The 26,692-nt window shown below is 37.9% G+C and overlaps 1 protein-coding gene across 1 annotated transcript in view; it reads left to right on the top strand.

The window, feature by feature from the left end:
• Positions 1-24,290, top strand: part of LOC141392073 (DNA polymerase subunit gamma-1, mitochondrial-like) — a 29,733-nt gene extending 5,443 nt beyond the window's left edge. Inside the window, 4 exon segments of the mRNA XM_073965030.1 lie at positions 15,815-17,046; positions 17,049-17,299; positions 17,968-17,983; positions 22,719-24,290. Coding sequence (XP_073821131.1) covers positions 15,815-17,046; positions 17,049-17,299; positions 17,968-17,983; positions 22,719-24,290 — 3,071 coding nt within the window.
• Positions 24,291-26,692: the final 2,402 nt, after the last annotated feature.

Genomic DNA, 26,692 nt, shown 5'->3' with positions numbered 1-26,692 from the left:
TGCCGTAATGCGGGGCTATACCAAATCATTGACATATTCCAAACATTTTTACTAACCAAATTTCTTTATAAAAGACTCGAAATATTAAATTACGTTAAACTTAGTTTGAAAGAAATTTTTGAAAAAGTTTTACAGTTATCTGCACAATAGCCATTTTAGTATGTGCCGGTGGGGTTTTGGAGCTTGGACCATTGTCTCAGGATGTATTGACTTACTCTCGAAAAAGATTGTACCGTTGTAAATGAGGCCGCTAGAACAACCTACTGAAAAAAGAATCTAAACGATGCGAAAGAAGCTCTTAAACTCCACTTTTTCGAATTTTGTGTGGGAGGTACCCGAAGGCGTGGACCTATATTGCCCATATTCCATCCTTATATATGACTGGTTGAAATAATATGATGAGCAAAGTCTGCACCAATCAGAAGCTCCCTGCGAGAATCTTGCGGATTTGCCATTTTGGTTGGTGCCGTCAGGGTTTCTTGGAACTTTTAGGCCAATATCTCAGGAAGTATGGACTTGCGCAAGAAAAAAATTGAACCATTGTAAAGAAAGCCGCAAGGAGAAACTGTTGAAAAAATTTCAGGACGATCCGAGAGGAGCTCTTAAACTTCACTTTATCCGAATTTTGTGTGGAGGAACCCGAAGGAGTGGACCAATATAATCCATATTCCAACCTAATACATGACTGGATGAAATAATATACTGAGCAAAGTCTGCACCAATCAGAAACTCCCTTGCGAAAATTATCTTGCGGATTTGACATTATGGTTGGTGCAGTCTGGGTTTCTTGGAACTTTTAGGCCGATATCTCAGGAAGTATGGACTTGCGCAAGAAAAAAATTGTACCGTTGTAAAGGAAGCCGCAAGGAGAAACTGTTGAAAAAATTTCAGGACGATCCGAGAGGAGCTCTTAAACTCCACTTATTTTCGAATTTTGTGTGGGAGGTACCCGAAGGAGTAGACAGATAAAATCCATATTCCATCCTGATACATGACTGGATGAAATAATATGCTGAGCAAAGTCTGCACCAATCAGAAGCTCCCTGCGAGAATCTTACGAATTCGTCATTTTGGTTGGTGCCGTCAGGGTTTCTTGGAACTTTTAGGCCAATATCTCAGGAAGTATGGACTTGCGCAAGAAAAAAATTGTACTGTCGTAAAGGGAACCGCAAGGACAACTTACTGAAACAAATTTCAAAACGATTCGAGAGGAGCTCTTAAACTTCACTTTATTCGAAGTTTGTGTGGGAGGTACCCGAAGGAGTGGACCGATATAATCCATATTCCAACCTAATACATGACTGGATGAAATAATATGATGCGCAAAGTCTGCACCAATCAGAAGCTCCCTTGCGAAAATTATATTGCGGATCTGCCATTTTGGTTGGTGCCGTCAGGGTTTCTTGGAACTTTTAGGCCAATATCTCAGGAAGTATGGACTTGTGAAAGAAAAAAAAATGTACTGTCGTAAAGGGCAACCGCAAGGACAACTTACTGAAACAAATTTCAAAACTATCCGAGAGGAGCTCTTAAACTTCACTTTATCCGAATTTTGTGTGGGAGGTACCTGAAAGATTGGACCAATATAGTCCACATTCGAACCCGATCTACATCTGGAAGGAATAGTACCGTAAGTTGTGAACCAGTAATGCCCATCTTCGAACTGGAACTAAGTTTGCACAAAATATGACGAAGCCCAAATTTGGACCAAATCGGTTAATCAGCTCGAGAGTTATCGTGCTTTCCATCCACTACACATTGTTCCATAGAGGTTTTTTACCCCCTTCGGGCTGTTTTCTCAAGAAGTATGGTCTTATCGCTGAAAAGAACTTTTACCGTCGTAATTGAGGCGAAATTTTGTGTGGGAGGTACCCGAAGGAGTGGACCGATTGAGTCCATATTGGAACCTCAACTAAGTCTGGTAGAAATTTCACGATGTGCAAAGTTTGGACCAAATCGATTGTTCCCTTCGAGAGTTATCGTTCACACCATTTTACAGAAAATTTTTGAACTTTTGTAGGGGAGATACCCGAAGGAGTGGAGCGATATGGTCTATCTTCGAACTTAAACTAGCTGGCCCATTTCAGAACATTTGTTTCATAGACCGAACTAAGAAAAGATCTCCAATTCTCTCTGTTTAGTGCTTCCCTTTCTGGAATATCGCGCCTTGTCATCTCTCTATCCACTTGTTTGCGCCATCTATTCTTCGGCCTGCCAATATACGCCTTTTTAGCGGGTTCATCATCACTCATTCTTATTATATGGCCTAGCCAACGCAATCGCTGCATCTCGATACGTTTAACTATATTGATGTCGTTGTATAGCAGATACAGCTCGTGGTTCATACGACGTCGATATTCACCGTCAACGCAGATTGGTCCGTAGATCTTTCGAAGAATTTTTTCTCTCAAACACGCCAAGCACTGCCTTATCTGCTTGCGCAAGTACCCAGGCTTCGGAACCATACATCAGCACGGGTAGTATCAGTGTTTTGTAAAGCGTTATTTTTGTTTGACGAGATTTGGCTTTGTTTTTGAAGTGCTTACTCAAGCCAAAGTAGCATCTGTTGGCCAATACACTTTTTCTTTTTATTTCACAACTGATGTCGTTTGTTGTGTTTACGGCGCCGACGAGATATACGAAGTCTTTTATTACCTCAAAATTATAGGAACCAACTTCCACAGTTGGTCCGAGATCAATGGACGCATTGCGCGTCGACACCATTAACTTTGTCTTCTCACCGTTTACCGCCAGACCCACTTTAGCAGATTCTCTTTCGACCTTCATAAAGGTATCAGTAACTTCTTTTACTGATCGTCCCATGAGGTCTATATCATCAGCATAAGCAAGTAACATGTGGTTATTGGTGTAGATTGTGCCACTTCTTTTGACGTTTGCTTCTCGTATAACCTTTTCCAGCCGGATGTTGAATAGGCCACACGAAAGGCTGTCTCCTTGTCTGATACCTCTTTTGGTAGAAAACTCTTTGGAGAGGTTCTTTCCTATTTTAACTGAGGACCTCGTGTCAGTTAAAGTCATTTTACAAAGCCGGATGAGCTTTGCGGGGATACCAAATTCAGACATGGCTTGGAATACCTTTGAACGCAGCGGGCTGTCGAAGGCTGCTTTATAATCGACAAAAAGGTGGTAGGTGTCGATCTACATCTCTCGGGTCTTCTCCAGGATTTGCCGCAGGGTAAATATCTGGTCAATTGTGGACTTGCCAGGTCTAAAGCCGCATTGGTATGGTCCAATTATCTCGTTGACCATAGGCTTTAGTCTTTCGCACAATATCCCTGCCACGATCTTGTAGGCAATAGGGAGTAGACTTATGTCCCTATAGTTAGAGCATATAGTTTTATCTCCCTTCTTGTGGACTGGGCACAGGATACTCATATTCCAATCGTCGGGTACTCGTTCTTCCTGCCAGATGGTGCTAACTAGCTGATGAATACACCTTATCAGCGTGTCGCCTCCGGTTTTGAACAGCTCGGCTGGTAAGCCATCGGCTCCTGCTGCCTTATTATTCTTCAGGCGATTTATTGCTGTCTTTACCTCATCTTGGCTGGGCGGTATTACATTCAATACCTTTTTCTGGGATTGGGTCTGTGGTATCTTCGTCATCTTAGCTGCTATTGGATACCAACAGTTTTGAAAAATGTTCTTTCCATATCCTGAGCACACTATCTGTATCAGTTACCAAATTACCTTGCTGGTCTCTACAGGAGAACCAAAGCCATCAGTTTGATGCTTGACTCTTTGGTAGAATTTTCGGACTTCATTCTGGTTCCTGTACATCTCCATTTTTTCACACTCTTGCTTTTCCATCTCTCTCTTCTTCCTGCGGAAAAGACGTTTCTCCTCTCTCCTTTTCTCCCGATATCTCTCTCGTGCGCTACGTGTTGCTACGGATTGTAAAGTAGCCCTATATGCCGCTTTTTTCATGGGCAGCACGACACTGCTGATCATACCATGGATTCCTTGGTGGAGGACTCTGGAATCCAAGTATGGATTTTGCGGCTGTTTGCATGGAGTGAGCAATACTCTGCCATTGCGCTGATATGTTATCGGGATGAGGAGTGCTTTGATTAAGCAATTGGGCTAGTTGAGTGGAATATGCTGTGGCTATCTGTTGTGATTGCAGCTTACCGATGTCCAACTTCCGCGTTGTGTCTGTTTGTGCTTTATTTGCAACGTTTAGACGGGTACGTACCTTTGCTGCAACAAGGTAGTGGTCCGAATCAATGTTTGCGCCTCGGAACGATCGTACATCCAACACGCTGGATGAATGTCTTCCATCTATCACAACGTGATCAATTTAATTACTTGTATTTGAGCTGGAGACAGCCAGGTGCCCTTATGAATATCGAGATGTTGAAATCTGGTACTGCTAACTACCATGTTTTTTGCCGCTGCGAAGTCTATCAGCCTCATACCATTGTCAGATGTTTCATTTTGAAGACTGAATTTTCCGACTGTTGGTCCAAAGATATTTTCCTTTCCAATTTTGGCATTAAAATCGCCTAGAATAATTTTAATGTCATGGGCAGGACAACGGTCATATGTTTCTTCTAAGCGCTCGTAAAATATATCTTTGGTCTGTTTGTCCTTGTCGTCAGTGGGAGTATGAGCGCAAATAAAGCGTATTTCCTGCATGGCAGTAATGTCGGCCTTGTACTTTTCAAGTACATCTGCCAATGCGTAAACTGCACCTTCTCTATAAAGAGTGCGAACATTCCAGGTGCAGATTCGCAGATCATGGTCCTTAAAACGTTTGCGGGGTTCGTCAACTTTAGAGCGGTTTGTTTTTCTTTTCTTTCGTTTTTTCATAGTAGACTGTTTTTTCTAGGGAAGGGTTACTAACCCGACGCCCAAACCCAAGTTTTTAACGTTCTTATTGTTACACCTAATTACTTTTAAGTTCTCGTGGTGCGTATACGTTGCGACAGCACTTATACCTATCAGGTTACCTAATTTGTTAGTGCGTAAATTAAAAAGATTTTTACAGGTTCTGAAAATAAAGAATGTATCTATTTTTACTCGAGTCTAAGCTATTTCATGCCTTTAATAAAAATCGTTTTATATGCCACCTTTTTATAAAAAAAGAAAGAAATAAGAGATTTTTAGGTGCTATCCACTAAAATAATTGTTGTGATCTATAAGACATTTCTTTCTTTATAAGACAACTTCACAGATCATTTGAAAAAACCCACCTTGTGAATGTAGGGGACCGGACTTAGGTTAGGTTAGGTTAGGTTGATAAGAGGGGTGATACTAGATCACCACATGCCCATGTGGACATACACTTAAGCCATAAGTAGGCCTGTTGTGCGCTCTAATTTTGGGTTATGGAGGATTATCTTTTTTTTTTGACTTAGTCTAGGATCTCTGTCCTATTTACATAGTCTCTGATCTTTTTGAACTCGATTGTCCTAATTTGGTCGAGTCCTGGTATAATGTCATTCCCTAGTAACTGGGTTCTCAGATTTGTGAAGGCTTGGCAATGGCAGAGGTAATGTTCCAACGTTTCGTCGTCCTCTCCGCATGCTCTGCATTCACTGTTTTCTGCACAACCTATTTTGTGCAGGTGCGCTTTTAGACCTAGGTGACCTGTAAGGATTCCTGTCAGTCTACTAATATCTTTTTTACTTAGTAAAAGTAATTCTTTTGTTTTGTCCTCGTCTGGGTTTCCCCATAGGATTTTTGTGTTTTTTCCCTTCTCTCCACTACTCCAGAGGGATACATGTGCATTTTTTGCCCATGTCTTTAGTTCTAGTCGCGTAGCTTTAAACGGCTTAGCGTTTTCTAGACTTACCGTTGGTTGCTCCTTGGCTTGTTTTGCCAAGGAGTTTGCTATTTCATTACCCCTAATCCCGGTATGCCCTGGTACCCATATAATGTTTACCTTACCGTGTTGGGAGTAATTAAGGGGACCGGACTTAAAAAGCTAGCAAAGAATCCACATAATTAGATAATTACATGGCATTCGAAAGAAAAAAAAAATTACTTAAAATCAATATCTGTTTCCATACCCCCTGTCCCAACCCTTTGGCAATGAATTGTTGTTTTCAATAATATTTGTTTTCCTCCATCCATCCATCGAACAGTCTCATCAATTGGCATTGAACTTGAAAATTTTTCAATTTGTTATTTCCACAAATCATTAAAACTGACTGGCAGACTGGTGGGCATGCTGCATTTGGAGGAGAAACTTCGATTTCAATTTAATTGAGGTTCATTTACAGCGACCATCTAACCCATGGCGTAACAACCTCCAAAATGAAGTTGAAAACAAACACAGCAATACACCAACATTCACAACCCAGCAACCAACCAACCAACCATCCATCCATGTGTAAAGAATCAAAGTGAGAGATATGCGTGAGTACGTGCGTGTTTGTTGGGTCTTTCTATAGGCCATGTAATCAATATCAATTATCAATTTAAAAAAAAATCGAATTGCAACAACAACAGTAAAGGCGACCTGTAACAATTCATTGTAGCATTTTGAACATATAATTACTATAATTTTATAAAGAATGAAGTTGAAATTCAAAAATATTGAAATCAAAAACAAAAAATTACAACTCAAGTGTAGAGGAAAACGAGCAACAACAATAACACAATGGAAGTGGCCAAGCTCTACAGTGGCAAGCACTTTTGTTTTGTTATTGGCTTCTGTATCAAAACCGTAAAGGTCAAGACTAGTAGCCAGCGCAATGGTGGTGTTGGCTGTGCGTAAAAATTCAATCAATTTATTTTTGTGTTTTTCAATATTTTGGCTTTTTGCTATGCAATCATGATTGGAATTATGTTTTGAGTGTGTGAGCGGTTTTTGTTGTGTGTTTCTTTTTTTAGATTTCATTTTTATGGTTCATAATGTCATAATAACAGGCTCATGCATGCATGCGAGTTTTCAAAAAAAAAAAAAAAAAATTTAATAATAATAAATAAATAAACAAATAAATAAATAAATTAATTAATTAATTAATTAATTAATTAATTAATTAATAAATAAATAAATAAGTAAATAAATAAATAAATAAACAAATAAATAAATATATAAATAAATAAATAAATTAAATAAATAAATAAATTAATGAATAAATAAATAAATAAAAAATTAAAAAATAAATAGATAAATAAATGAATAAATAAGTAAATAAATGAATAAATAAATAAATAAATAAATAAATAAATAAATAAATAGATGAATAAGTAAGTAAATAAATAAATAAATAATAATATAATAATTGTTCCACAAACATCCCAGACGGGACAGGGGAGGCTTCTCTCATATCAATGAGTGCAATGATATGGGACCTACTGTTTATCGCCGAGTCCGAACGGCGTGTCTTACGACACCACTTTATAGAGAAGTTTTACATGGCTGAAATACTCAGGAAATGTCGCCAACATTACTGAGGGGTATTTTGCCACCGTTGAAAATTTTGATGTTGCCTGACCGGGGAATCGAACCCACGACCTTCTGCGTGCAAGGCGGGTGTGCATACCATTGCACCACGGTGGCACCCATATACTACATAAATAAATAAATAAATAAATAAATAAATAAATAAATAAATAAACAAATAAATAAATAAATAAATCCATACTTTACACAACCTAATATATCTACCAGCTATATATAAGAGATTCGAATATGGACTATATTTGTTCACTCCTTCGGGTACCTACCACACAAAATTTCGAATAATTTCAATTTTGGACCTGCTCTGGAATCACTTTGATTTTTGTTGAAGCAACTTGCATTCGCTGCCTCAATTACGAAGGTAAAATTTTTTCAGGGGCAAGTCCATACTTCTTGAGAAAACAGTCCGAAGGGTGTAAAAACCCTATATAGCACCACCAAGGTCTATGTCGGTCCATTCCTTTAAGTACCTCCTCCGCAAAACTTTTGTACTTTAATCCAAATCAACATTTTTGTCGGTTCGTACGTCCAAAATTTTGAAACCCCCTAAATACATAAGTTTTTTGGAAAAAAAAGTGATTCAATTTACACAGGCGGAGGGTATATGTATCTCTGTCGGCAAAGCCGACTGGTATTATATTATTGCTAACGATTATATTTATGCTAACGAGGGTATATACACTTTCATACGGGGAAAATGTGCCTCATCGAAATAATGATTTTAGACCCCAAGTATGTTTGGACGAAATCCGTTTCAGACAATTTCGAGTTGATTTAACCATTTCCGTCCATCTGTCTGTCTGGCTGGAGCGCACGATAACTCTCGAACGGTCCAAAATCTGGCTTTCGAAATATTTTGTCCAAACTTAGTTTAAGTTCGAAGATGGATTATATCGGTCCACTCCTTCCGGTACCTCCCCCACAAAAGTTCGAAAATAATCGGAAAATTTGTGCATACGAAACCTCTTAATGGGAGAAATCGATTTGGTCCATACTTTACACATCGTGAAATTTAGAAGAGGATCCAATATGGACTCAATCGGTCCACTCCTTCGGGTACCTCCCACACAAAATTTCGGAAAATTTCAGTTTATGACCTGCTCTCGAATCGCTTTGATTTTTGCTGTAACAACTTGTATTCATTGCCCCCATCCGACGATAAAAATGTCATCAGGGGCAAGTCCATACTTCCTGAGAAAATATCCTGAAAGGTTGCAAAAAACCCCTATGACCCCGTGTGTAGAGGTTGGAGTGCAAAATAAATCTCGAACGGATCTACCGATTCGGTCCAAAGTTTGGCCCTCGTAATATTTTGTTCAAACTTAGTTTAAGTTCGAAAATTAGCCATATCGGTTCACTCCTTCTAGTACCTCCCCCACAAAAGGTCAAAAATGTTCGGAAAAATTTTGCGCCCAATAACTCTTGAAGGGAGAGACCGATTTGGTCCATACTTTACACAACCTAATATATCTACGTAAGGGATTGAAGATACCAAGGAACGGTCCTGACCGGTTTTAACATGGCAAAGCCCAGGATTTATCTTGGTCCCTCTTTCATCTCAAGTGGACACTGACCTCCCCGTGGTGTCACCTGGGGAACTGCCTTTAACACCGGTTAAAGGTAGTGAGCTAACATGTGCGGCGCGTTCGCCCATAAGAACGTTAAAAACTTTGGTTTGGTCGTCGGGTTAGTAACCCTCCCCTAAAAAAAAACAGCCTACTATGAAAATACGAAAGAGAAGAAAAATGAACCCTTCTAAAGTTGACGAAACCCCCAAACGTTTTAAGGACCATGATCTGCGAATCTGCACCTGGAATGTTCGCATTCTTTATAGAGAAGGTGCAGTCCTCGCATTGGCAGACGTACTTGAAAAGTACAAGGCCGACATTACTGCCATACAGGAAATACGATGGAATGGGAAAGGCGTCACAACAACACCTAAAGGTGACGCACTGTATTATAGCTAGCTGCCATGACATAAAGCATGAGTTAGGTTGCGGATTTGTAGTTGGTCGGAGGTTAAAACATCTGGTCTCCAGCTTCACCCCAGTGAATGAAAGACTTGCTGCATTTCGATTAAAAGCAAAATTCGTCAACATCAGCTTTATTTACGCTCATGCTCCCACTGAAGACAAGGACGAACAGACCAAGGATATATTTTACGAGCGCCTAGAAGAAACTTATGACCGTTTCCCTGCCCATGACATTAAAATTATTCTAGGCGATTTTAATGCCAAAATGGAAAGGAGAATATTTTTGGCCCAACAGTCGGGAATTTCAGTCTCCACAGTGAAACATCTGACAATGGTATGAGGCTGATAGATTTGCAGCTGCAAAAACATGGTAGTTAGCAGTACCAGATTTAAGCATCTCGATATTCATAAGGGCACCTGGCTGTCTCCAGATCAAAGAACAAGTAATCAAATTGATCATGTTGTGATAAATGCAAGACATTCATCGAGCGTGTTGGATGTACGATCGTTCCGAGGCGCAAACATTGATACGGACCACTACCTGGTTGCAGCAAAGGTACGTACCCGTCTAAACGTTGCAAATAAAGCACGAACAGACTCAACGCGGAAGTTGGATATCGATAGGCTGCAAACACAACAGATAGCCACAACATATTCCACTCAACTAGCCCAATTGCTTAACGCGAGCACTCCTTGTCCCGATAACATAACAACACAATGGCAACATATTGCCCACTCCATGCAAACAGCCGCAAAATCCATACTTGGATACCAGAGACCTCCACCAAGGAATTCATGGTATGACCAGGAGTGTCGTGCTGCTACCGAAGAGAAAAATGCGGCATATAGAGCTACTTTACAATCAGTAGAAACGCGTAGCGCTCGAGAGAGATATCGGGAGAAAAGAAGAGAAGAGAAACGTCTTTTCCGCAAGAAAAAGTGAGAAATGGAAAAGCGGGAGTGTGAAAAAATGTACAGGAGCCACAATGAAGTCCGAAAATTCTACGAAAGAGTGAAACATCAAACAAATGGCTTTGGAGACCAACAAGGTAATCTGGTAACAGATACCGAGCTGTTTAAAACCGGAGGCGACGCGCTGATAAGATGTATGCATAAGCTAGTTAGCACCATCTGTCAGGAAGAAAGCGTACCCGACGATTGGAACCTGAGCATCCTGTGTCCCGTCCACAAGAAAGGAGATAAGACTGTATGCTCCAACTATAAGGGCATAAGTCTTCTCCCTATCGCATACAAGATAGTGTCAGGGATATTGTGCGAACGACTAAAACTCATGGTCAACGAAATAATTGGACCATACCAATGCGGCTTTAGACCTGCCAAGTCCACCATTGACCAGATATTTACCCTACGGCAAATCCTGGAGAAGGCCCACATATCACCTTTATGTCGACTATAAAGCAGCTTTCGACAGTCCCCTCCGATCAAAGGTATTCCATGCAATGTCTGAATTTGGTACCCCCGCAAAGCTCATCCGGCTTTGTAAGATGACTTTAACTGACACTAGGTCTTCAGTTAAAATTGGAAAGAACCTCTCCGAACAGTTTAGTACCATAAGAGGTTTCAGACAAGGAGACAACCTTTCGTGTGACCTATTCAACATTTTGCTGGAAAAGGTAATACGAGATGCAAATGTCAAAAGAAATGGCACAATCTGCACGAATAGCCACATGTTACTTGCTTATGCTGATGATATAGACATCATGGGACGATCAGTAAAGGAAATAACTGATACCTTTAGGAAGGTCGAAGCAGAATCTGTGAAAGTGGGTCTGGCACTAAACGGCGAAAAGACCAAATTTATGATGTCGACGCGCAAAGCGCCCATAGAGCTCAGACCATCTGTGGAAGTTGGTACCTATAATTTTGAGGTAGTTAAAGAATTCGTCTACCTCGGCCCTGCCATAAACTCAACAAACAGCATCAGTTGTGAAATAAGAAGAAGAATTATATTGGCCAACAAATGCTACTGTGGTTTAAATAAGCACTTCAAAGCCACATCTCGTCAAACAAAAATAACGCTATATATAACGCTGATACTACCCGTGCTAATGTATGGCTCCGAAGCATGGGTAATTGCGCAAGCATATAAGGCAGTGCTTGGTGTGTTTGAGAGGAAATTTCTTCGAAAGATCTACGGACCGATTTGCGTTGACGGTGAATATCGACTTTGTATGAACCACGAGCTGTATCTGATATACAACGACATCAGTATAGATAAACGTATCGAGATGCAGCGCTTGCGTTGGCTAGGCCATATAATAAGAATGAGCGATGATGAACCCGCTAAAGAGGCGTATAAATTCGAGCCACATGGCGGTGCACGCAGAATCGGCAGGCCTAAGCTTCGATGGAGCATACGAGTGGATGAAGAAATGAAAAGGCGCGGTATTCCAAAAAGTCAAGCGAAAAACAGAGAGGAATGGAGATCTTTTCTTATTTCGGTCTATGGAACAAATGTTCTGTAATGGGCCAGCTAAGTAAGTAAGTAATATATCTATCAGATATATATCAGGTTCAAATATGGACTTTATTTGTCCACTACTTCCGGTACCCACACACACAAAATTTCGAAAAAGTTCAATTTAGGACCTGCTCTCGAATCGCTTTGATTTTTGCTGAAGCATTTTGCATTCGCTGCCACAACTACGCCGGTAACAGTTTTTTCAGGGGTAAGTCCATACTTCTTGAGAAAAGTTTTCTCAGAAAACAGCCCAAAAGTAGCAAAAAAAAACACCTTGGATATGGTGGGTAGTCGCTGGAGAGCACGATAACCCTCGAACTGATCAACCGATTTGGTCGAAAATTTCGCCTTCGTCATATCTTGTACAAAATTAATTTCAGTTCAGGGATGGGCAATACCGGTCCACAACTTCCGGTACTTCCCCCTAATCTTTAAAAAATGACACTAAAATGGTATGCACGATATCTCTTGAGCGGGGCACCAAATTTGGTCCAAACATTGGATCTCCTAATATTTTGTCCAAATTTAGTTTAACTTCTAAAATGACCCATATCGGTCCACTCCTTGGGTACCTTCCCTACAAAAGTTCAGCATTACTGTCTAAGTGCTGTTTTGGGTCCGTTTGAAGATCCTTTGGAAATGTATACCGATGCCGTTCGCTGCGGTCTTGTTTATAACGATATTATGTTATCCGTGGCGTAGGCGCAATTTCTATCAAAAAAATATGACTCCCAATAAAAGATCCACTTCCATAATAAACTATGTATGTCCATTCCTTCAAGTACCTTCTCCGCAACACTTTTGAACTTTATAATCCTAATCAACAAAATTTTGAGAAGACCCAAAATACATTCGATCTGTGAAAATGATGAAACTTCAAAATTACATAGGCTAAGGGTATACCTCTGTCGGCAAAGCCGACTGATACTTTTTTACTTGTTTTCATTTTATTTTTAATATTTTTTTTATATTATTTTTATACCCTCCACCATAGTATGGAGGGTATATTAAGTTTGTTTTTCCGTTTGTAACGCATTAAAATACTCATTTGCGACCCTATAAAGTATATATATTCTTGATCAGGGTAAAATTCTGAGTCGATCCGTCCGTCCGTCTGCGGTAATTACTCTAGCATCCACAAAAATTGAGATAGGACGCTGAAATTTTGGGAAAGTGCATCTTTTGTTTGCAGGCAGGTCAAGTTCGATGATGGGCTATATCGGTCCACGTTTTGGTATAGCCCCCATATAACGGTACCCCCCGATTTACGGTATCTTGACGTTTTTAGCTACATTTTCAGACCGATGTAGCTATAATTTGACATTTAGGGTTCTTAAGTGTCAATAAACTTATATAACAAAAGTCGTGGACATAGGTCCACGTTTTGGTATGGCCCCCATATAACGGTACCCCCCGATTTAAGGTATTTTGCCGTTTTTAGCTACATTTTCAGACCGATTTAGCTATAATTTGACATTTATGGTTTTTAAATGTCAATAAACTTATATAACTAGTGGACATAGGTCCATGTTTTGGAAAAGGCCGCATATATCGTTACCGCCCGATTTCAGGTATGTTGACGTTTGTATATATAATTTGTATATTTAGGGTTCTTAGTGACCAAAAAACTTGTATTCGAAAAAATTATGAACATAGGTCCATGTTTTGGTATAGCCCCATATAACGGTACCTCCCGATTTTCGGTATTTTGAGAATTTTACCTACAAGTTTTAACCAAATTATCTGTAATTTGAACATTTGACATTTGAAATTCTTAGTGGTCACCACACCTCTCCTCCAAAAATTGTCAAGAAAGGTAGATGTATTGATAAAGCTCCCAGATAAAAGTACCTCCCGATTTTCAGTAATTTGATGATTTTAACTACAATATTAAACCGAACTAGCAGTAATTTGACATTTGAAGTTCATAGTGGTCACAACACCTCTCCATAAAAAATTGTCAACATAGGTCCATGTTCGGATCTAGCTCCCATATAACGGTATCTCCCAATTTTCAGTAATTGGCAATTTTAGCTAAAATTTTTAACCGAACTAACTGTAATTAGACATTTGAAGGTTGTAGTGGTCACCACACATCTGTATCAACAATTTTCAACATAGCCCCAATATAACGATACTTCCCGATTTTCGGTACTTTGAGGATTTTACTTAAAATGTTTAACCGAACGTAGGTCCATGTTTTGGTATAGCCCCAAAACAAACCTCCCGATTTTCCGTACCTTAGCTTTATTTTTTGGACGAACTTTCTGTAATTTGAAATTTAAAAGCCAACAAAAATTTTTCATTTAAGTTCATATTTTCGTATAGCCCCTATACCTCCGAACTAGCTGTTAATGACATTTGAAGTTCCCACGTTATGTACCGATTTTCGGTATTTTGAGGATTCTAGCTACAATTTTTAACCAAATTAGGAGTTATTTGACACTAAAGGCTCCCATTAAAAACTGTCAACATAGGTCCATGTTTTATTATAACCCCTTTATAACGGTAGCTCCCAATTTTTAGCCCACCAAAAATTGTCAACATACATAGTTAGATATAGGCACCATAAAAAAGGGCCTACCGAATGAAACATTTTATGTACATTATCTGACATATTAACATACCCACTTAAAGTTGGGGACAGGAATGAAAACTAATTATTCCATTTTAGTTCAAAATATTTTATGGTGGAGGGTATGAAAAGTTCGGCCCGGCCGAACTTAACGCTTTTTTACTTGTTAATATTTTTATGTTATATTTCTATAGAAACCTCCTAGGGAAGCCTTCCATTCTATAGAAGACCCCTCAAGAAGCCCTCTATTCCTCCTAAGTCGGCCTTCTATTCCATAAAAACGTCCTATACATGCTTTATATTCTATAGAAACTCCCCTTGAAGGCTTTATATTCTATAGAAACCTCCCAGGGAGGTCTTCCATTGTATGAAAGCCTCCTAAAGAAGAAGATACCTCCTAAATTGTCATTTTCTATAGAAGGCTATCATTTTGCCATGCTTTTCCATAAAAACCCTCTGTGCTGGATTTCAATTGTATAGAAACCTTGCTTGGAGGCCTTCTATTCTACAGAAACCCTCCTTGGAGGCCTTCTATTCTATAGCAAACCTCCATGGAAAATACCCAAACCTTGCTGGTCTCTTTAAAAGTAATCAACTGGTCAATTCAATCCATCTTTTCCCTCCTTCTGTTCCAACTAATCCCACTTCCCTTGTGATGATCAAACATAGCAAAACCTAATGCATTTCACACGACTATTAAATTGTATGTGTGGGTTCAGTATAAAATACTATTTCTCAATATTCAAATCAAAATATACCGTTAGCGGACAAGCATACATATGTATCAGTGTGTTCGTATGTACACATGTTTCTGTCAACCCTGATTTAAAAATTCATTCATAGCTTTCTTTCTTTGAAAAAAACTGCATCGTTAAAAAAACAAATTGAAAAAGTAACGCCAAAGCAGATGTTAAATGTCTTCAACTGACATTCGAACATCTTTTGATTTTTTATTGCGCGAAAGTTTGAATGGGCGTAAAATTAATGTTCTTTTAGATAATGTGCAGCAACACCACTCACTAAAACGCGTTCCAATTATGGCAAACATGTGGTGGTTGCTTCTTGGATCGATCACCTATCGATCACAAGAAATGAAATAAAAAATTTATTACTCTGTAAAATGCAAATAAAAAAACAAATATGACATCATTACTTTGTTAAATGATTTCGGCAGACTATGAGGAGCCGCGATTCTGTATTCGGTAAATTCGTGGTGTTTAATTTGTTTAGAAATAAATTTGTCAAAGTAATTAAAAAAAATATATTTTTTTCAATTTTAGTATTTTTTTAGTAACGCAAATTGAATACGTTCATCAACAGCCTACAGTCGAACATCACCGTTTAGATTTGAGATGAAACCTACAATATTCCCACCAGCAAAACCACAACAATAAGACAAGATTTAAAACGTCATGGTATTGATGTTGAAAGTACTGAAGCTTTGGAAGATGTTGATTTACAACTACCCCCACTTAAGGGTAAGAATATTGAGGAACACTTTATGGAAATTGGCAAACAACAGGTGAAACCTTTTAAAGAACTTCTGAACCCATTACTAACTGTCAAGTCACTGTCCAGGAAACCAGAAAAGTGGTCATTACAACAAGGCTGGACAATATACGACCCTGGGACAGGTATTGGACGCTCCATAGATTATCCCCTTGAAGATGGCTTGGTGTTTGATGTGGAAGTCTGTATGTCCGAAGGACCCATGCCAACATTGGCAACTGCTGTAAGTGAAAAACATTGGTACTCTTGGGTTAGTCCACGTTTGGCGGCAGAACATCCTGAAATGAAAGTAGCAAAAAAAATTCCCCACCACACAACAGATGAATTGATCCCCTTAGGTCTTAGTGGACCAAAAATTGTGATCGGCCATAATGTCTCCTATGATCGGGCCCGTTTGAAAGAGCAATATCTTTTGAAAGATACCAAAGTACGTTTCCTGGATACCATGTCCTTACATGTGTGTGTAAGTGGTGTTACCAGCTATCAAAGAGCTTTAATGAAATCGAAAAAAGAACCTGCACCCGAGGATCTGGAATGGTTAAGTCAAAGTTCACTGAATAGTTTGGCCGAAGTACACCGTTTGTATTGTGGTGGCGAAGCTATAACGAAAGAAGAACGTAATGTTTTTGTTGAGGGCACCCTGCAAGATGTACGTCGTGAGTTCCAATCTCTCATGACTTATTGTTCAAATGATGTTGCGGCCACACATCGAATTTTGGAAAAGTTGTTTCCACTATTTGAAGAAAGATTTCCCCATCCTGTAACATTGGCTGGTATGCTGGAAATGGAGTCAGCCTATTTGCCGATCAACAGAAATTGGATACGCTACATTAATGAATCTAATTTGGCCTATGAAGATCTTAGTATAGAAGCCAAATATCATCTGGCCAGTAGGGCAGATGAAGCATGTAGCCTTATGAAGGGGGAGAAATATAAACAGAACTTGTGGCTGTGGGATGAAGATTGGTCAACACAAGAGCTGAAAATCAAGAAACCTCCTAGTAAGAAAAGTAAGGAAGCCACTGCAAAGGCGAATCCGAATCCTGTCCTCAATGATGATCTTAGTGAGGAGAAAAGCGTTTATATAAGGAATTCCAATATTTATACGATACCAAATCTCAGTTGCCGGCTCGAAGACCTTTATTGCCCGGCTATCCGGCATGGTATCGCAAATTGTGTCAAAAACCTCCTAAGGAAGGGAGTGACGATGCAGAATGGAAACCAGGGCCAACTGAAATTAGCACAGGAATGCAAATTGCTCCTAAACTGCTTTCACTGTGCTGGGAAGGCTTTCCATTACACTATAACCGTGAGCACTATAACCTGAGGTTACCATTTTTCCCATTTGTTACCATTTTTAACCTGCAAAGCGTTCCTTAACCCCGAAAAGTGGCAAAACTGGAAGCAATTTTTAAGAGAGTGAGAGTGGAGAGAGAGCGAAAATGGCTTTCTCTTCTACCACAGGCTACCAGCAAAATTTCTGCAGGTAAAAAATGGCAGAACTGATTTTTCGACTTTTGTTTGACGATTATTTCACAATGAGAAAGAAAATGGTCGATAAACAGAAGAAAAAGTCGAAAACTGACAAAACTAAATTAAAAACTGTGAAATAAAAGACGAAAATTTATTTTTTTATGTTTCTTTTTGACATTGCTGCCTGATCAACCATTTTTCCGTTCCTTTACTTTTCTGGTAAAAATGGTCATGAGAGAGCAATTTTGAGCAATTTTGACGCTTTTCTCTTTTACCACCCTTACCATTAAAAAAGTAAAGGAACAAAGCTTATGCTTCCGAAGCCGAAAGTGATTATGCTTTTGGAAATCTGCGCAAGGAACAGGGACGTACGAAGGGGGGGGGGCACGGGGGGGCCGGGCCCCCCCCGAAATGGTTTGATCCAACTAGATTTTTTGAGCTACTTTAACAAATTATTACGTTTTTTCTCTAAAATATTTTTTGCTTTTAGAAATTTCAAATAAAAACTTATATTGTTCTTAAGGTTATGTACTGAAATTGTACTTTATTAACAAGTTGTCTAAGAAATATTTAAACATTTTTTCTTTAAATGCTCTTTTTGAGAGAAACTTAGAGTAAAACTGAATTCCTTCTTTATGCCAAGTCAGTGTTGTGGAATTCTGTAATGAATATAAAGGCCTTGAGGGTTTAAACTCATTCTGTATTCAAAACGATTACAAATTCAATATTGTACGGATTAGAAGTACATGAAAGGAAATGTCTTTTGGACCATATGTACGACATATCATGGGTTCTCTGTGGAGTATATCTCGAAAACCAATTAGAAAATTGTTTTACTGCCTTAATAAAAATTTTGTATTCCTATTTTATATTAACTTATTGCTAAATATTGTGAGAAAATAATGGAGAAAAATGTATTAATTATTAATTTATTGTTGTGTATCATAAAGTGATAATATCTGCTATAAATAGCATGCACATCTGAATTTTTTCCAATTTGCAATTTGTATTGTATATCACGGCGCTCTTTAACCAACTTTAAATGAAAGAAGGTTACACCTGGGTTTATTGGTGGTTCATTGATGAGAAAAATAAAAAAAAACAAAAAAATCGCCGAAGCGCTTTTTAAATAAATCGCGGTCAAAGTTCACATTTTTGGGGTTTGTTAGTTTTTTTTTTTTTGATTTTGCTGGGAAATGGAACTAAAGAAAATGTTGTAGCAGTGAAAATTTCTACAATATTGTCCTTTATGATACTTTCGTAGGTTTCATTTCACTGACTGTATCGTCTCCTTGTAAAACAATGTCATGACTGCAATTTCCTATCTTAAACTTATATATGTATCTCAAAAATGGTACTACCTAGGAAAAAATACGAATGCCAATCTTGTAGAGAATTTTAGCAGCTATAAGATTTGGTCTAGTCCTATTTCGATAAGACTTACCGTTTCCAAGCAAATCGCGAAAACCTAACAAAAAACAGAAAAATGTGACCTCAACTTCTATATCATAAAAATGGTAAAACCTAGGAACAAATCAAACAAATTTTTACAGCTAAAACATTTTCGATAAGACATGCGGTTTCAAAATCGCGAAAACCTAAAAACTTAGGCCGTGATTTATTTAAAAATCCCTGCAGCGATTATTTCTTATTTTTGGATTTTTCTCATCTATGAACATTGCTGTTTCAGAACCCGCAGAAATTCCCAGTTGTAAGCTCCTTTCATTTAACGTTGGTTTAGGAGCACCGTGATATTGTACCATCAGCCGTTAGGCTAACGATAAAAATGTACCTCAGCGAAATAATGTTTTGACGAAACCCGCGTCAAACAATTTGGAGTCGATTTATTCCAGTTCATCCGAACAGATCAATAGATTTTGTCCAAATTTTTGATCTCCCAATATTTTATCCAAACATTAAGTCATATCGGCTTTCCCCGCAAGACTTCAAAATGTTTCCCTATAATCTTGACACAATAACTCTCGAAAGTCCAAATCGATTGTTTCCAGACATAGATTAGGTTCGAATATGGATTATATCGATCAACTCTTTCAGGTTCCTCCAACATAGAATTTTAATTATCCGATTTGACCGAAACTTTGAACATCCTAAAATTACTTCCTTACGTACATATCAGGAAAAATGTCTAAAATTGTCTTTTCCATTTCAAAAAAATCAAAACAAAAATTTTGATACTACATCAATGATTTTTGGTACATGTATTAAGAAATCAGCATTCCAAATCTGTTTTCGTTACTAACTTTGATCGTTGCGCGCAAAAGATATGACCGTTTTAATTATGACAATTAGAAAAAATTCGAAAAGTCTCAAAGGATTCGCGAAAAATCAAATTTGTTAAATAATTTCACGTATTTACAAACATATTTTTGAAACAATAGCGCTCATACTTATGAAAACTATATAAAAAAATTATAACAGCATCCAGACATTTTGAGGAATAAAAGGAAACCTAAGTTGTGAAGGTTGGAGCTATAGTATTTATGTTATTTGCAAAAAAAATACGAAGAAAATATTACGAAAAAAATTAAAATCATATTATTCTAATTTTATTTTTTTATGGTTTTATGGGAAAAGTTGGAGAAAAAATGTTTGAGTTCTTTGGCATTTTCGTCAAAATTTCACGCAATAATGATGATATTCCGTTGTAACAAATTTTTCGCTTATAGTTTTCCTATTGGATAATATTATTAGAACCTTATATTAAATCACAAGGAATTCCAATTGTGGCATAACGTTAAAATAATGTTATATTGAATATTACAACATTTGAGACGGATATAAACCGCGTAATTATGAAAATGACATGATGCGCATACGATTTTTCAACACAGCGAACCAATCCCTTTTTTTGATGTACAGTTTGTCAAATTCTATTTGGCGGCCACGATGTAGCATCTGCTGCATATTAGGGTGATAAATACAGTAAAATGGTCATAATTTCCGCGAAGTTCATTTACATTTTATGCGCATCCGATTTCAATAATCACCATTAAAAAATACATATGTTTTTAAATATCGTATCGATTTATTTATTTAAGTAGAACTGACACATCCAAAACGCGTTTTAATATGCGATAGTTTGTAAAGTTTAAACCAAAAAAATAGGTTTTTGAGTAAAATTTACGCACAAAAATTTCGTGTTTGGTCGCAGATTACTGTGATCCTGTGAGGGCTACACCCTCATGTTATACATTAAAAAATGCGTAATCGCGAGTACTACAATCAAACAGTAAGCTTTTAGGGAAATCCAGCTGCGCGTCCCGATTAGAGCAAAAATTCAAAAAACCCCATTTTTCAGGTTTCAAAATGTCAGCATCCGTTTGAGATAGAAACAGTGGATATATTAAAAAATCATACATTAGAAACTTCAACTCTGAAGTGTACTCTTTAACTTCTCCTTTGAGCATTAAGCTCTACATTGTGTTGTAAAAGCACTAATTGGAAAATAACATAATGAAACTCGTTTCCTTCAACGATTTTCCGGTTTTTTTACATTAGTACGACCACAGCTTCCGCTCAAATTATTATTTTAAGAAACCCCTCGGTGAATCGGGCTAAAACAGTTTATTTTACCGAAATGCGGTCAAAAGTTATGGTATAGTAAAACTGATCGCTAGTTACAATACCCCATACCTCAGTTTCAACATAAGTTAATTTTCTACAAAAAGCTTGATATATTAAGTACCAAGAGAGTCAATTTGGTACAACATCTTCGGATACATCCCTCACAAAATTCAACATAGGTGTAGTTTACGGGCTATTCGAAGAGTCATTGCACATTTTGACCAATGGTACTCCTTGCTGTCTTGTTTACAGCGATATTGTATTTTTCGTGGGTAAGTCCATGGTTATGTCAGGATTGGTCCAAAAGCTCTAAATCTTACGGCGACCAACTAAATTGACGGCTTGACACCATAACTATCAAAAGGAATGACTTCCAAAATGGACTATATTAGTCGATTCTTTTAGGTATCTTATGTACAAAAGTGCAACACATTTGGGCTTTCTTTAATCGTGAAATTGTATACCCCAAATATTATCCATATTATCTTAAACTTCCTGGATATACAATTTATAGAAGAATTTTTTTTTGGCTATGTAGCCCGTATTCGATTCGATATAAAAGTCTCAGCTCACACAGGCTGTCACTTTTTTAATTGTTTTCCAGAAAACAAAAGTTATGAATTTTCATAAGTTTGCCTCTGCTGTGCCGACAGAAGTGATTGGTCTTTGGAAAGTTTTTAATGTCATCGAGTCCATAAACTTCTAGTCGTACAATTAAGATATAAATAAGCGGGAACAACGACCATTGAGGTATCAGATGGAGTTTTTCGACTTAACATATTTTTTCAGGACTCTCAAACAGTACTGCGTGTTGGATTCGGAGTCTATGAGTCGTAGATTGTATCGCCCGGCTCTTGATAAAAATGTTTTCTTTTTTAATGTAATTTTCTGAATTTTAAGTTGGATTTTACGGACTCTATCGCTTTTGTTAAAATAGTAAAGTTTTGGTGTTTTTATGTCATTAAAGAAAATTATTTACTTACAATAATAAAAAAACTTTTTTTAATTCGACTGAAGTTAGTGTGTGATATCTGGATATGTACTATGAAGAAGAAAAGGCGTTCGGGCCGAACTGTTTATATCCTCCAACCACTGTATATCTCTATTCGACATATTCGCGATTGCAATCCCTGTATTCGAACGTGGATCTATTTTCACCACTTTTTGCTTGGAGGTTCTCCCACCAAAAGGATTTCCAAAATCCATTTTACTTACGATATTTTTAAAATTTATGCTAATTGCCATGAATTAAGCTATTTTCTACGGGATTTAGAACCCAAAATGCCAAATAAGAGGTAATGTGGGTAAAAATTCTGGGATACACCAAAATGTAAATCTACATGGGTAATATTCATTTGAAATATTTTTTAGTTATTGCTTCAATTCTGTTGGAGAATTTGGTTAAACACTTTTTTATGGGAACTATACCGAACGTGGTCTGATACGGTTCATTTTCAATTCTATACGTCCAAGGACTAATATTCCAAATTTCAATCTTGCTTCTAAAATATTGTGATCTCTCTCTATTGAATGTATATACTTTGTGGCAATATTGCAGATACATAAAATCAACTAAAAAACGTTTAAAATAGCTTTATGTAACGATACACAACATTTTTAATTTTCATGATTTTTGGTCAAGTTGGGCCCCCCCCCCCGAAATGAAATCCTGCGTACGTCCCTGGCAAGGAACTTGATGCGAAGTTAGGGAAACGCGAATTCTACAGCAAACCTCCAAAGAAAAATCACACGGAAGGCATTTACAAGGGTTCCGGTGTGTGGTGTAATCATTTTGTAGACAATTGTTGTTTCTTTTTAAAGCTACCACACAAAAATGGCAAAAGTCTGAGAGTTGGAAATCCATTATGCCGAGCTTTTCTCAACAAGTTTTCTGAGAATGTCCTCAGCAGTGCTGAGAGTGGTAACAATGTGGCTGGTCGCATTATTAAAATTGCTCGCATGATGTCCTACTGGCGTAACAATCGTGATCGTATTATAGGCCAATTGGTGGTATGGCTAGCGACCAATGAATTGCCGGAAATTTTGAGAACCAAAGATTATGAATACTGCGCGATTTTTCCGCAGGTGGTGACATGTGGTACATTGACACGACGTGCCATGGAACCGACCTGGACGACAGCATCAAATTCACAAACTGAACGTATTGGTTCCGAGCTAAGGGCCATGGTCCAAGCTCCGCCAAATTATAAGATTGTGGGGGCCGATGTGGATTCTCAGGAGTTATGGATTGCTTCTGTTCTGGGTGATGCCTATGCTTATGGTATACATGGCGCCACTCCACTAGGTTGGATGACCCTTAGCGGAATTAAAGCAAAAGGTAGTGATATGCATTCGATAACGGCAAAAGCTGTGGGTATTTCCAGAGATCATGCCAAGGTTATAAATTATGCCAGAATCTATGGAGCGGGCCAGAATTTTGCAGAAGGCTTACTTAAGCAATTTAATCCCACATTTTCACAAACCGAGGCCAAGTCTAAGACAATGAAAATGTTTGCCATCACCAAGGGGAAAAAGTCCTACAGGCTGAGAAAGGAATTTCAGGAGGAATTTGAGAATAGAAGATAAGTTATGCAGAATCAGATTTGTTTTAAGTTAATTGAATTTCGTTTTTTAACTCCTAGCTATTCCGGCTATGAGGCCTTGAAACTATCCTCTTCAAATAATCGTGGAGTAGATGAAATGTTTGAAAAGGCCCGCTGGGAAGGTGGCACTGAGAGTGCTATGTTCAATCGCCTGGAAGAAATTGCAAGTGGTGACGAACCTGTCACCCCCTTTCTAAGTGGTCGCCTAAGTCGTGCTTTGGAGTCGCAAAATAGCCCCGATGAAAATCGTTTTCTTCCCACCCGCATCAATTGGGTGGTACAAAGTGGTGCTGTTGATTTTCTCCATCTGATGTTGGTTTCTATGCGTTGGCTGTTGGGTGATAAAGCACGATTTTGCCTTAGCTTCCATGACGAATGTCGATATTTGGTTGAAGAGAAATATGCCTATCAGGCAGCCCTGGCAATCCACATAACCAATTTGTTGACACGAGCATTTTGTTCCTCACGTTTGGGCTTACAAGATCTACCTGTGGCATTTTTCTCCTCCGTTGAGGTAGATACGGTGCTGCGTAAGGAATGTACCATGGATTGTGTAACACCATCAAATCCTCATGGCCTTAAGATAGGCTATGACATTCGACCGGATGAAAGTTTAAATATATATGATGCCATAAAAAGGCGGGAGGTAATGATATAAGGAAATGACATGGACAATATAAAACACTTCCAATTTTATTTACAAATAAGTATCTTATGTTAAAAGTTTTAAAAATAAGCACTTAAATTTCTAACCATCTTCTTCACTGGGAACATAATCGGATCCACTTGAATCGGCAAAGGGATCAAAATCACTTTCTTCTTCATCGTCATGCAAATGCTTTTTACTTGCGAAGTTATCGAACAGGCCTAATCTCTCTCATTATCTCATGAGAAAAATGTATTCTGGGTCGTTTGTAAATTTAAGTCCTAATATTGCGTATACATTGCGTCAGCACTTATACGCCTCATGTCACCCTATATTTGGAATTTGGCGTTTTTTAAGTGAGATATGTAAATACATTTTAAGATATATTAAAAATATTTTTTTGTAAAGTTTGTAAGAAATGGTGTTTTCTTTTCGGTAGTGTGTTGGTATTAAATCATTTGAACCTCTAGTTGAAAGTACTAACCTCTCAGAAAGTTATTAGTAAATATCTAAATAACATCAACACAAATTTATATAATGATGACACTTAAAGGATTACATTTCCTTAGCCAAACTAGTGGCAAGTCATTCAAGGTTATATGTGGCATATACGTAACGACAACACATATACGCCACGTAGACCATTAGTTCATCATATAACTGAAAATTGAAGCTAATTTATTTTAATAGAAAAATCTCTTATGGAGTTCTTAAATTTAATCTCACCATATAAAAAACATAGAAAAACAAAACACAATTTCCTCTAACGCCTACAGCCAATGAATGACAAGTTAATTTGTGGTTTAACCTGAATTTTTAAAAATAAACAACAATATTCAGACGTCATAAAACTTCTAATTTGTCTAATGAAAACTAATTAGTTGCATTTGGAGAATTGGCAACAGTTTAAGTTATTTTTATAATTTCTTGAACATGACTTTGAAAAATATTTTTTTTTTCATTTAAATTTTATTTACTAACGGTTAAACAAATGGCTGAAATTTCTACCGAACAGCCAACATTCTATGAAATTATAGACGCTATATCGAATCTAAAATAGGGCAAAACTGCCGAAGTTGATTCTATCCCAACCGAATAAATTACAAGGTCAATCCACCCATCTTATCTTTCAAACAATTTTAAAGAAAGGAAGATATAAGTCTTGTCTCCTTTCTTGTGCACGAGACATAGCAGACTGAGGTTCGCCTACCTCCAGTCAAATTTTGCCAATCAACTGATGCATACTCCTTATCAGTATGTCGCCACCGACCTTGAACAATTCGACAGGAAGACTAGCATGCTCACGGTGCGCCTTAACTAATTTTAAATGAAAGGTACAAAGAGAAAGATTCGTTGAACTATATCGGTCTCGGAACTATGGAACTATATTAAGGAACTGGTTCCTTTTGGGAAAAGGAACTAGAAAGATCGATCCGCTCCGAGAAATTGATTGCCCAACTCTATCTCGAACGCAAAAGTGCAGTTTAAGGACAGCTCTCGAATCGCTTTGATTCTTTTTGCAACTACTTATATTAGCTGCCCCGATTACGACGGTACTAGTATTTTTCAGCGGCAAGTCCATACTTCCTGAGAAAATGCCCCAAAAGTTGTTAAAACCCCCTATGGCACCATATGTAGTGGCTGGAGCCCACGATACCTCCAAATGGAACAACCGATTAGGCACAAAATTTGGTCTTCGTAATATTTTGTCCAAACACAATTTAAGTTCGAAGATTGGTCATATCGGTCAACACCTTCGGGCACCTGCACCACAAAAATTTAAAATTTGAAGCTAAAATTGAGCACAAGATAACTTTCGAAGAGCGCAATCGATTTGGTCCAAACTGAGCATGTGGAAATAATACTTCCAGGCATATATCAGGTTCGAATATAGACTATATTGGCCCACTTCTTCAGGTACCTACCACACAAAATTTGGGAAAAGTTTAGTTTAACAGATTTTCTCGAATCGTTTTGATTTTTTTTTTTTTTTTTTTTTTGCAACATGTTACCTTTACAATTTTTCTGGGGCAAGTCCATACTTCCTGAGATAATGGCAAAAAAAAACTCTAGAGAGCCCAGCCAACACAAACTAAACTGACTAGTGCGTAAGATAACACTATGCAACACTGAAAATGCAAACAACTTCTAGTATGCATTTTTTGAAAGTACATATTGAGACTACAAAAACCCTAGTAGGGTTTTGTCCTGTCAGATCCAGTTCGGATTTTATGGCCTCATCTAAACCGGGCTAAAACTACAGTTTTTTGCATTTATCGGAACTGTATCTCAGAAACGATTAGGAAATTGGCCTTGCTATCTTTGGCAATGTTGTAGCACTAAACTAGTAAAACTTATCTTTTGAACAGACCACACAAGAAAAACTCCATCTAGGGCATCAAAATCGATAAAAT

The sequence above is a fragment of the Musca autumnalis genome, unplaced genomic scaffold, assembly GCF_047663935.1.
Source record: "Musca autumnalis isolate F117 unplaced genomic scaffold, ASM4766393v1 scaffold_2, whole genome shotgun sequence".
In the NCBI taxonomy this organism is placed as follows: domain Eukaryota; kingdom Metazoa; phylum Arthropoda; class Insecta; order Diptera; family Muscidae; genus Musca; species Musca autumnalis.
Note: the sequence above shows the minus strand (reverse complement) of the source record. Positions and strands in the feature narration are given on the sequence as shown.